At 40.1% G+C, this 13,407-nt stretch overlaps 1 protein-coding gene across 1 annotated transcript; it reads right to left on the bottom strand.

The window, feature by feature from the left end:
• Window positions 1-4,231: 4,231 nt before the first annotated feature.
• zgc:113278 (Translocating chain-associated membrane protein 1-like 1-like) lies at window positions 4,232-13,162 on the bottom strand. Its single transcript, XM_058052166.1, has 11 exons — window positions 12,781-13,162; window positions 11,500-11,560; window positions 11,255-11,373; window positions 9,986-10,102; window positions 9,837-9,895; window positions 9,683-9,767; window positions 8,297-8,367; window positions 8,107-8,211; window positions 7,869-8,012; window positions 7,522-7,682; window positions 4,232-6,620 (listed from the first exon to the last, which is right to left on the bottom strand). Exons 1-11 carry the CDS (start codon window positions 12,898-12,900, stop codon window positions 6,547-6,549), a joined length of 1,116 nt encoding a protein of 371 aa, XP_057908149.1. The 5' UTR covers window positions 12,901-13,162; the 3' UTR covers window positions 4,232-6,546.
• Between the last annotated feature and the right edge of the window lie 245 nt (window positions 13,163-13,407).

Below are 13,407 nucleotides of genomic sequence, written 5' to 3'. Positions count from 1 at the left end.
ACTCACATTCATACCTATGGACAATTTGGAGTCGCCAATTAACCTAGCATGTTTTTGGAATGTGGGAGGAAACCGGAGTACCCGGAGAAAAACCCACGCATGCACGGGGAGAACATGCAAACTCCACACAGAGATGTCTGAGGGTGGAATCGAACCCTTGTCTCCTAGCTGTGAGGGCTGCATTCTAACCACTCGACCGCCGTGTCCAAGTTGCAGGGGCGGCAGTCTGAGTCGGGAAACCCACACTTCTCAGACTCTGGCCACCTTTTCCAGTTTCACCAGCATGTCCTTGAACCCACCACCAGGGAGCCATTCAGGAAGCATCCGGATTGGCCTCTTGATGTGAAGGAGCTGGTCTACTCTACCCCCCTAACCTGTGGTGTCCCCCATTGGGTTCGGAACACCTCACAACCACGGTTTCTATCTGCTGCCATAGAAATGGAGATACACAATTCAGACTCGATATCCTTGGCAAGGGACAGTGATGCCCCTCCAGGTCACACCATTGAACGAAAACCACTACATCACCAGTTGGGATGCTCTTCAGCACCCCTCTGATGGCCCCCCAAGAAGGCTGGGTACTCTGTGCTGGGGTTTGGTGCATACACACAAACAACAGTCAGTCTTTCCCCGGGCCCATTCAAGGTTGCCGCCACAACAAGTCTTCCAGGAGGTTGCTGCAGTGAGACACTCTGACCCTCTTCATCTTCACGGACACCTGTTGTTTGTGGTCTCCCGCTCACGGGTGTCTCCACGGCAACTGCTGTGTTATTGCCATGACATCTCGTGAACTGAGGCTTCAGGTTTGGGCAATAGGTTGGGCGAACTTCTTCATGCATATAAGGACATTCTCGTACATACACACACACACACACACACCCCAGTGTAGGGAGGCGGGGTCCACATTACGCGCTAACTTGCATGGCTGCAAAAAAGGGCACCACACTGTATTCCCCCCAACACACACACAGAACAGGAGCATTGATTGATTAATTGATTGATTGACAGACAGTGACGTATAACTCTGGTTATTTACATACAAATAAACATAACCATATTTTTATTAAACAAAATTTTTTGTGGACAAGGCAAAATAAAGGCTATTAGCCATTAGTTGTTCTCCATTGCGGCAGCATTAATTCCACCCTCGGCCATCTCTGTGTGGAGTTTGCATGTTCTCCCTGTGCATGCGTGGGTTTTCTCCGGGTACTCCGGTTTCCTCCCACATTCCAAAAACATGCTAGGTTAATTGGTGACTCCAAATTGTCCATAGGTATGAATGTGAGTGTGAATGGTTGTTTGTCTATATGTGCCCTGTGATTGGCTGGCGACCAGTCCAGGGTGTACCCCGCCTCTCGCCCGAAGACAGCTAGGATAGGCTCCAGCACCCATACGACCCTCGTGAGGATAAGCGGTAGAAAATGAATGAATGAATGAATGTTCTCCATTCCCACCTTCCTAAATGTATTTAAATGTGTATAAATGTATTTTATGGTCGAGGGTGGAATTGAACTCGGGTCTCCTAGCTGTGAGGTCGGTGCGCTAACCACTATCCACCGTGCAGACTACTAGTCATTTATTCATTCATTCATTTTCTACCGCTTTTTCCTCACGAGGGTCGCGGGGGTGCTGGAGCCTATCCCAGCCGTCAATGATCTTCTATTTGCACCACATTGACCATATGTATAGTGCTTTATTTCATAGCGCTACTACTAGTTAGCGGCAAGTTGAAAAAGAGACAATAATTTTTTAAAAAATGGCAGCCGAATTCAAGGTAACAGTGTAAAAACCTAAGCCAATGACACCACTAGTCATTTATTCATTACATTCACAAAGATCACGGGGGTGCTGGAGCCTATCCCAGCTGTCTTCGGGCAAGAGACTGGGTACACCCTGGACTGGTGGCCAGCCAAACAACCATTCACACTCACATTCATACCTATGGACAAATTGGAGTCGCTAATTAACCTAGCATGTTTTTTTTTGGAATGTGGGAGAAAACCCACGCATGCACGGGAAGAACATGCAAACTCCACATAAAGATGGCCGAGGGTGGGATTGAACTCGGGTCTCCTAGCTGTGAGGTCTGCACGCTAAACACTCAGACGGCGTGCAGACTACTAGTCATTTATTCATTCATTCATTTTCTACCGCTTTTTCCTCACGAGGGTCGCGGGGGGGGGGTGCTGGAGCCTATCCCAGCCGTCTTCGGGCGAGAGGCGGGGTACACCCTGGACTGGTCGCCAGCCAATCACAGGGCACATATAGACAAACAACCATTCACACTCACATTCATACCTATGGACACCAGTTGTATAATACTCGCAGTTCTGCCCATCAAACTAAAGTGAATCTGATCACATGCCCTGCATTGCTGCCTGTTTTTCTTCCTCTCGCTTCCTTGACCATGTCTTCTTCACTCCCATCTATTTCCATTCCCGTTTCCACTGCCTACAGATGTTTCCACTCTTTCCACACTCTGTCCTTCACTGTTTTGCGCACCTGCTCTTACCGGCCACCTCAAACACACCCCTCTGGTCCGCTGGCCCCCCCAAATAGCTGCGAGGTCATGAATGTCTTCGGTCTCTGCACATCACAGGACACCGCATGAAAAAAAAAAAAAAAAAAGCAGTCTTGGAGAGCAGCTGCTCCCCAATTTGCTCATCTGAGACAATCAATGGAAACAATGCTGGAGGACTACAATACTTACAAGAGACTATGCACGGATACATAAATGCACAAGCTCCAGCCTGGATAATGGTAGCTATTTGTCTGCATGTCCGGGATTATGTCCTATTAAATACAGAATTTAAAATGAGCTTTGTTAAATAAGAAAGTACTCCACTTTTAATGAAGTTAATTTATATGGAAATTGCACGGAATACTGACAATTCACTGAGATTTATCCTCATTGGTTGTAGCGGAGGAATCGATGGGGTCGGAACACTGACCACATCCTTCCATCCTGAACAATTTTGCCTCTCAAGCACACTCCAGATAATCCAGATCATGTATATTGGCGCCGTAGATGGGGTTTGTGTGCGCTTGATGGAGAATGTGTGTGTGTGAACTCCTGTCCTTGTGCTGACCCTGCAGAGCTCAAGCCTTCCTCCTTAACTCTTACTGATCCATCATTCTGTCTGCTTGTGGCTGGAGAATAGTCATTACTCCGAAGCAGCACAACACGCCAAACACTGAGCTGCAGGTGTCTCTTTTCTGTTGCGTGCTTCCATGAATACGTACGCCATGTTTACTTTCACAGCAGTCAAGTTGCACAACATGTGGTGGAGATAAGGGCCCGGGGGTCGTCAATAAAGCAAAATGATCAACTGATTGACGGCTGAGGACTAAATCATTTAAAGTGAGGTGGATATTGTGTGAGAAGACAATGTTTTCATCTTTCTCACATGATTTATTAATGCAGGTTTGTATGGAGCCATGCTTCCCCTGCAGACTGTTTCTGTCCCTCGGCAAAAATCAAAAAGCTCAGGGATGCCCTCTGGTGGTCATGTGAGATGAAGGAATAATCTAATCAATATCAAGATGATAGTTAAAAATGTTTAAATTAGCAAATGAATTTTAGGATTATTAGTAGTAGTGTTGTTGTTTGTCATTATCTTGCAAGGAACAATATATATATATATTAGGGTGCATCAAATTTGAATGGGGAATTTTAATTTCATAATATCAATTTGGCTGGCATTTCATTTTTTTCTAATGAACATAAAAATGTCTTCTGCAAAGTTTTGAGGAAATCCATTGCGATTTAGGGGTGCCACCTCACACGTAAACTTTTTATAAAATTTCAGAAAATGTGCAATTTCTAGTCTAATTGCCAAAAAATTGACCTGGAAATGTTGAGTACAATGAACTTCTATACAACATCATTTTTTATAGGGTTATTATTATTATTATTATTATTATTGTTTTAGGTAGATTGGGTATTCCTCAGAATTCAACTTTCAAGATTCTCCATTCATTTGTCCTATTGACAAAATGAATGGCGGTAAATGGGACATGTTCACATGGCCTTACCCTGAATTTTATGTAGCAGTGATGGATATTTGACATACATATAAAGTTTAAACACTTTTTTTTATTTTATTTGTATTTTATTGTAAACACAAGGGGCAATAGTAACACATTTAAATAACAATTCATGATGACCAGTAAGCACCACTTTATTCCACAAAAACAGATGTATGGTGGCACCCCTAAATAATCATGTATTGGAAAAATATTTTCTATGTGTTGTTTCTACATATATTGAAACACTTTTAGTACCCAGCCATATCAAAATTCAATAATTGTGTTTTTTATGCACCCTAATATATATATTTATATATTTCAAATGAAGGCATGTGCAGAATTAAAACAATCGAATGCAATTTGTGGATAACAATTTAATGGACAAAGGCATTAGCAACTGTTACCACAATGCCATACATATTAAGATGTGGGGGGAAAAGTACCTTTTTTTTAAAAAAAAAAAATTAAAACTGCACAAATTACTTCATAAAAGTCAGATTTTGCACACTAACAGTTTGTCATTAATTTAAAATTCAGGACCGGTTAAAAAAAAAAAGTTAAAATGTGAAAGCTACAGCATAGAGGCAATCGAGACTTGCTTCAAATAAGGCCATTAAAAGTGAAAGAAACATAAATACATCATACATAGATCATAATTCAGAAAAAAAAACATTGTTGTTGCCCCACTATATAAAAAATAGCTTTAAATGAGACACTTATTCCAGTCCAGGGTGCCATTTAAATCTGAGACGCGTTCCAAAGCTCTTCCTTCCTTCCATCCTATATCATCTCAACATCACTGGAAATGTGACGCAAGGGAATAAACACAAATCACAGGCTCTCAACAATTAGCACGTAACTATCGGACTGACCAGGTTTTAAAAGCGGGCAGCGATTAAGACGCACGTGGAGTGATTTAATGGGCAGATTGTCACATTTCATGCTCTGCACACAAGACTTTCTTTTATACTGGACAAGCAGTAAACATTGTTGTCACAATTCAACTTGATTGACACGTATACAATACACAATAACCAGAACAACACACACACACACAAAAACACACCTCCCACTGCAACATGGGATGTAAGTGGAGAAACAAGTCATGCCCTGATTTAAAAAAAAATAAAAAAATAGTTAAATGGAAGAAGCACACAAGCAAAAACAAGTGAGACAACCCACTGACATTATAAGGACACTTGAAGGATTGTATTGATTGGATTAACCAAACACAGTTGCTATGGATACCTGTGTTTGCTGGTTATACTAACTATCTGTAATCTATGATAAAAAATAAATAAACCTCTTGCAGCAGTTGTAAAAAGGCCACTGGATGCTTGTGTATGTGTGAGAGAGAGAAAGAGTAGTAAACTCCATAGTGTGTCCAAACCACCATGCCATAGAAAAATACTGAGTTGCAGCCCCAACACACAGTTTCTTGCTCAAGGGTTCCGCTCATGCTGACATTTAGATTTAACCGTATGTGTACAGTGAAGCCTTAAAAGGTTACAGTACCGGACAGCTCCCGGACATGGATGAGTAGCGTGAAGCTGTTCACCAGGCTAGAATTAAAATTAAATAAAACTAAAAAGAAAAAAAGTGCCTCAATCCCATTGTTGGATTTCAAAGGCACAAATGATCATTAGTTAACAATTTCAACAACAACTATAGCTACAGTAAATAGCACGGATTGACACAAACTGGAATGCTTTCTATGTGTTTTTTTGGAATATGAGCCAGCAGAACACAAACACAAAAAAAAACAACCTTGTACAGTGTATCCGTACATTAACACTTAACATTAACAAACTGAAATGTCATTGTAGCGAAAAAACAACAAGTCAACATTGGATCATTGTTGTATTTTTGTGAAACGTCTTCTGTTTAAAGCATGAAAACCAACTCTGTCTTGTAATCCTCTACGCAGAAGATTAAGCAACCTCCAAGTGAGTCTTCCAAGAGGAATCTCGACACCAAAAAGGACCGCTACGTGAGGTTTCTCAAGGCTAAAATATGCTACCGCATCACGGTGCCCAAAGTAAGCAACACTGGTTCCTTTCTCACCAAACCCTCCAGCAGAGCTTGACATGCATCTCTAAAAATATTGTAACCTTGCGTTTTTAGTACATTTCTTTTTTTTTCCCGTCCTTTGAATGCGCCAAAAAAAACAAAAAAAACAATGGTGCACATGGAGGAGCGTCTCACTGATAAATATGCAACATGCAAATATGAGCAGTGAAATGAATACAACAAACATGATCGGTTTCAGAGCAACATGAAACTCCACATGGAATACTTCCAACTGTTGTTGCTAACGTTCAAGAAAACACTGCCGCTAGCGTTTTGGTAGAGAATTGCAAGTCACACCACGCTCAACCCGGCCGGCCGAAGACCTATACAGGATCAAGATGGCGCCACAAGAGCCGGCGTAGTGACGGTGCCGTAGAATAGTTCGGCTTTCAATGTGATTTTGTTTTTTTTTTTAGAGCAGTAAACACACACACACACACTGAGTTTTTAGGAGTTTTTAGCTTTTCTCGCTTGTGGTGATGTCTTATCATCAGGCTTCACAATCCCATTGGCAGCTCCTCCTGAACACAAAAAAACAGAATTAGAGTAATAGAATAAAACAGAGACTAAATCAGATATAACTAAATAAACTCCTTAAGTATATAGCAACTCTTTGCATGGAATAAAACACTTTAAGCAAAACTGAAATGCATTGAAAAGGTACAAAAAGCGACAATTTCAATGAATATGAGTCGTTAAGAAACTGAAGCTTGACTGAAATGCTGTGGAAAATATGCTCACATGTAGAATGACAGTAAGAGTAGTTTGAGCTCAACTCTGGAATAGAACCAACGATCACTAGATGGTGACCAAAGACGTGTGGGCTAAATAATTCTCCAGCAGAGGGCATCGTTGAAATTGAATAAAACACCTTAAGCAAAACTGAAATGCATTGAAAAGGTACAAAAAGCGACAATTTCAATGAATATGAGTCGTTAAGAAACTGAAGCTTGACTGAAATGCTGTGGAAAATATGCTCAAATGTAGAATGACAGTAAGAGTAGTTTGAGCTCAACTCTGGAATAGAACCAACGATCACTAGATGACGACCAAAGACGTGTGGGCTAAATAATTCTCCAGCAGAGGGCATCGTTGAAATTGAATAAAACACCTTAAGCAAAAATGAAATGCATTGAAAAGGTACAAAAAGCGACAATTTCAATGAATATGAGTCGTTTAGAAACTGAAGCTTGACTGAAATGCTGTGGAAAATATGCTCAAATGTAGAATGACAGTAAGAGTAGTTTGAGCTCAACTCTGGAATAGAACCAACGATCACTAGATGATGACCAAAGACGTGTGGGCTAAATAAACTGGAATGTGTGAACTTTTAAAAATAAGCCGCAAAACATCCTCACCAAGATATTGCACAAATGGACCAAAAAGAACTCACAATTTGATCAATAAATAGGTCCCACTCACCCCTTGTAAGTTCCCGTTTGTAAGGTTTACTCTTTGGGCTGGCTGTCTTCTTCTTAGAGGCCTGATTCAGACTGTGTTCTCTCCACTTCTTTAATTGGAAATTGATGAACTTCCACATCATCCAAGCCTGAGTCAGGCAGATGGCGGCCAAACACGTCATTCTAAAGGCGCACAATGGACACAGTCAAAGTCATAGATTCATACAATGACTTCTATTGCTATACATCCCGATGGACATTGTCATAGTGAGATCATCTGAACTCCAAATGTCAAACTCCGAAATTGTGAACATGATATCAGACAAAGTACTATTCAGTATATGTCACATTATATTCATTGGAACTTGCCTTATGGTGAGTACATTAAAGTTTCCTTCCACCAGTGAAAAGCCTTGCTTTTCTGTCCGTGGTAACCCAAAGCCAAAAGTCAGGACTGACAGGGTGAGAGTGAGCAGCCGAGCAATAACAAACAGCAAAGCCCACAGAGTGAAACTGTAAAATACAAATGAAGTAAAGCTATTATATATATTCGGTTGTTGACGTCAGCACCCTAATGACATGACTTATTGGATTTATGGAATGATACCCCTTCTGCTTGTTCTCGTCACTGAAGTAGAAGAGGCGTGAGGCGTGAAACAGGAGCTCCACTAAGTAGTGAGGGACCAGCAACATTAAGCCGAGTCGGTGGAGGCTGTACAAAAGAACGCAAAACATTGCTTTAATTGTTTCATGCGTGTAAAAATATAAAAACAGATTTTGTGAGAGTCACTACTTACTTTAAGATATAGGCACCAGTGATGTGAACAACATAAAGGCAAATATAGTAGAGTTGGCGGGGGATGTCCTCCTGGAGACATATCACAAATAAAACAAGAGTGGGAGTTTCTGTCTGCAGGTTCTATGCTCTCTCAGATTTTTGTATGGGTTCTCCAGCTTCTTCAAAATCATGTACTAATGCTGTACATGTGAATGGTTATCCATCCCAGTCTCTTAAGTGTAATTTAAACCATGACTGCCCTCTGCTCCAACCTTGTGTGTGGACAATGTTGGCTGTTTAAGTATATAGCAACTCTTTGTCTTGAATAAAACACCTTAAGCAAAACTGAAATGCATTGAAAAGGTACAAAAAGCGACAATTTCAATGAATATGAGTCGTTTAGAAACTGAAGCTTGACTGAAATGCTGTGGAAATATGCTCAAATATAGAATGACCGTAAGAGTAGTTTGAGCTCAACTCTGGTCGTCATCTAGTGATCGTTGGTTCTATTCCAAAGACGTGTCCGCTAAATAATTCTCCAGTAGAGGGCATCGTTGAAATTGAATAAAACACTTTAAGCAAAACTGAAATGCATTGAAAAGGTAAAAAAAATCTACATTTTCAATGAATATGAGTCGTTTCGAAACTGAAGCTTGACTGAAATGCTGTGGAAATATGCTCAAATCTAGAATGACACTAAGAGTAACTTGAGCTCAACTCTGGAATAGAACCAACGATCACTAGATGACGACCAAAGACGTGTGGGCTAAATAATTCTCCAGCAGAGGGCATCGTTGAAATTGAATAAAACAACTTAAGCAAAACTGAAATGCATTGAAAAAGTACAAAAAGCAACAATTTCAATGAATATGAGTCGTTTAGAAACTGAAGCTTGACTGAAATGCTGTGGAAATATGCTCAAATGTAGAATGACACTAAGAGTAGTTTGAGCTCAACTCTGGAATAGAACCAACGATCACTAGATGACGACCAAAGATGTGTGGGCTAAATAATTCTCCAGCAGAGGGCATCGTTGAAATTGAATAAAACACCTTAAGCAAAACTGAAATGCATTGAAAATGTCAAAAAAATCTACATTTTCAATGAATAGGAGTCGTTTCGAAACTGAAGCTTGACTGAAATGCTGTGGAAAATATGCTTAAATGTAGAATGACATTAAGAGTAGTTTGAGGTCAACTCTGGAATAGAACCAACGATCACTAGATGATGACTAAAGACGCGTGGGCTAAATAATTCTCCAGCAGAGGGCATCGTTGAAATTGCCCATTTATTTTCAATGGGAAAACTTGACAGAAAATATGAAATGACACTAATTGTGAGAATATTTTGAAAAATATGAATTGCCAGATTCAGATACAGATTGTTTCTTAATGAAATGACTTACCTTGCGCACTTTTTGAAAGTACAATTCCGGAAGTGCGTGAAGCCAATAGGCAATTTGGCAAATATAGAAAAACTTGGCCTGAAAACTGAACAAAAAAAAACAGACATTACAGTACAATGTTTGATATACTGTCAGTAAATAACTGTTTACTTACACCATGTGAGTATGTGGGTAACCCTCCCATAGGAAAGTGGGATTTTTTGCAAAGTCCTCCTGTCCAGAAAGACAAAAAAAGAAAAGAAATCAAGAGAAGATATTAATAGGTAACAGAAGACATGAAGAGACATTTTGTAACATACGTACCGCTGTCAGGATGCTGCAACCCCAAATGAAGGAGAACAGGTAGAACGCCGCCAGTTGCCCTGATTCATTGAACTTGCTGTGTTTGGTTTTTGACAGATGCAGCCGTCTGTTAATTTTCTAAAAATAAAACATTAAGGTTAACAATATAATGGCACCGTGTATGAGTGATTGAAATTTCCAATGATTTTTCACCAGCAGAGAGCGCCACTTAAATTGCCCATTCATTTACAATGGGACATTTTTCAAAGAAAATATGAAATTATAATCAATGTGGGAATATTTTAAAAAGTCTGAATTGGTAGCACACTTGTCCCGAGTGAGCTGAACATTTTGATGTTGGATTTGTTTGAATTGGTTAAGAAAGGAAGGAGCTGATGCCGTTAAGTACGCCGGCCAATGTACTTTTAAACTTATGGCACACGCGATCCTCCCCCGACAAAGTTCTTCTTTGTTGATTTTTATCCAAGTTGTATAGCTTAGTTGGCTAGTCGTCATCTAGTAATCGTTGGTTCTATTCCATAGTTGAGCTCAAACTACTCTTACTGTCATTCTACATTTGAGCATATTTTCCACAGCATTTCAGTCAAGCTTCAGTTTCTAAACGAGTCATATTCATTGAAAATTTTGATTTTTGTACTTTTTTCAAAGCATTTCAGTTTTGATTCCGTTTTTCAGCATTCACACGCAATGTCACCAACATTGCATCATCTATTTTAGTAAGGTGTTTTATTCGGGGCAAAGAGTTGCTATATAATTTGCATCACAATTTTATTCCTACCACGCACTTAAAACTGTTCTGTAATTATTCCAAAATAGTATGAAACTTCTGAATCAGTACAGGGATTAAGATTAAGAGTCCCCGCCAGAACATTAAAATACTGCAAAATTTTAATATGGAGTCAAACCTTGGTTTTCATACAGCCCGGTTTTTGTATGAGTCTGCTTTTGTTGAAAAACATTGCCTTGATTTTCGTACACCGGCTCTGTTTTTGGATAATATTGCACGTAACAAAGTAGTCCGTTCGCTCTGTTCCGTGAAATCGAGTGCACAAACAAAACACTCTTTGGCTAAGTTCACACTGCAGGGTATGATGCAGATTCCATTTTTTGGTTAAAATCTGATGTCTGTTCCAAAGCAGGAACCATATGCCGCTTCACTGACACTTTTTTTTTTTAAATAATTTCTGTATCGGTGACTACCTTTGAAGCAATAGGTCAGATATATGCGACATAACCGTTCATACTGCAGTTGTAGGCGTGGATACTCACGTCAAGAATATATTCTTGTATCAGGGCATGAAGGATGACGGCAATCAGAAGGTAAAAAAACACAGTGGCCACATCTTTTGGGCCATAATGGTAAAGGTTCACTTGGTCTTTCTTCTCATCTGGAAGAAAAAAAACATTTAAAAACAAACAAAAAAGACTTAAAGAAGCAAACAAAACCAAGAGATGATCTACTATGTCTAGATCTAGTGATCATCTCTTGGTTTTTGTTTGAGCCTTCTACTCACCAAGAACTTGTGTGACGTTGTACTGGACTGTGATGAACATGATGGCAAACTTTGCTGTGACCTGCAGTAATAAGAAGATAGATAGATGAACATTATGGTGGTATGATGGTTTAAAGGTGCAAATAATCCAAGTAGAAGGTCTTCCCATAGGACTGCAGTCACACATCTATTGTGGAATATGCTCATAGTGGAACAAATTTAAAATGATTTATGCTTAGTTAGCTAAATGCAGGGGTCTCAAACTCTATTTACTTGGGGGCCACTGGAGCTCGGATCTGGGTGAGACTGGGCCGCATCAGGTTTTCAAAAAAAAAAAAAACGCATTTATTAAAAACAATAAAATTTTAAAAACTTTGCTTTGGTTCTAATTTTCTACAATAAAAGCTCTGATAAAACATTCCACTGTTCTCAAATATCTTACTTTTTATTTTTCTACACAAAATAAGATGAAAAATAAACAAATCAAGAATAAAGAAAATCAGTAATCAGTAATAAATAAATAAATCAAATAATAATAATAAAATGGCAAATAATAAAAACTTAAGAAACCACATATAGTTGGTGGGTAGACATTTTTTTTTTCAGATTAAAATGAACAAAGCATTATTAGAGCCCTGTAGACATGACAAAACACAACTATAGTCACATTTATACTCTTTTTATTTACAACATATTGCGCAACTGCAGGGTCTTGAGACACATGCTAACTCACAAACTAGAGAGCTAGCGACCTAAACGGTAGCCTTCAAGTTATTTCCTTTAAACTTAAATAGCCAAAAACTTACCACTTCCACACGGATAGGGAGGATAACTATTAACAGTTATTTAACCTTTAACATGAACATTAATCAAACGTAATAATTTTTTCTGGGTACATGATATCATACAGCATCCATATCAAACTTGTGAGGGGCCGCACTAACATTAAACTTTCATATCAAGGCGGGGGCCTCAAACTAGTGTCCTGCGGGCCACATTTGGCCCGCGGGCCGCGTGTTTGAGACCAATGGCTAAAATGTCATGCATGTGCATTCGTGTAGTGGGGATCAGGGCCCTTGTTATGATATCCATATGATACTGTACTATGGTGGTGTGGTGTCATACCGATTATTACGAGAAGAGGTGAGGCAAAAATGTTGATAGATGTGAGTAGTTTGACGATCAGATGTATGAGGTTCGACAGTGAGGAGTATGTGGAGGAAGAAGGACGACTCGGCTAATGGAACACAGCAGGCAGCTAGGCAGCAAATAAACAGTTACAGCATGGTATCCACATAGTACCTCGAACATCAGACCCAGGAGGATGATCATGGCTAGGCACGAAACCATGTCGGCATGGTTTTGGATCACAAATTCGTGGCTGAGCGCCGGCGGGCTCTTGTTCTTCTTGCGGAAACCCATGGCGCACAGGCGAGACTCTGCCTAGTCTTGCTCTTGCCGTGAACTGCACCGCCGCTGGCCTGCACCGCACAGCCGATGGACGTTTGCTCCTCTCAGTGCGCGGTCCTCGGGTGTCCCGCTGCTCATGTGTTCAAAAACATTGCGAGCCAAACAAAACCACAGCTCAACAACACCCACTTTTTTTTAACCCACAACCGGCTGGTAAAGGCTGATGAAGGGGGGCCCTCCCACTTCCAATGCTCATTCATGAACCGCCCTGTGCCATTGACGTATGAGGAGGACCCGGAGAATCTGCTGCTCCGAACCCGCCTCACGTAAGCAATTCATATACTTTTTATTATATTATATTAGTGTATAGGTTGGGTTTTGCACGGTTTAAATCATGCACAAGCTAAATACATTTGTTTACATAGAGAACAGTAGCGAAATGTGACCAAATACAAGAGTTGTATCAAAACCCCTAAAGTCACAGTATAACTGATTTTTTTAAAATGTATTCTTCCTGTT

This window comes from Doryrhamphus excisus, chromosome 16, assembly GCF_030265055.1.
Source record: "Doryrhamphus excisus isolate RoL2022-K1 chromosome 16, RoL_Dexc_1.0, whole genome shotgun sequence".
Taxonomy (NCBI): Eukaryota; Metazoa; Chordata; class Actinopteri; order Syngnathiformes; family Syngnathidae; genus Doryrhamphus; species Doryrhamphus excisus.
This window is presented reverse-complemented; position numbering and strand designations above follow the sequence as displayed.

Bases quoted from the DNA above. Each gene is read 5' to 3' on its own strand.
- zgc:113278 (XM_058052166.1), bottom strand. From the start codon at position 12,900: ATGGGTTTCCGCAAGAAGAACAAGAGCCCGCCGGCGCTCAGCCACGAA. The intron at 10,103-11,254 runs GTGAGTATCCAC...TTTTATTTTTAG, and splicing joins TACAAGAATATATTCTTGAC to AAAATTAACAGACGGCTGCA. The intron at 8,013-8,106 runs GTATCATTCCAT...TGTATTTTACAG, and splicing joins GACGAGAACAAGCAGAAGGG to TTTCACTCTGTGGGCTTTGC.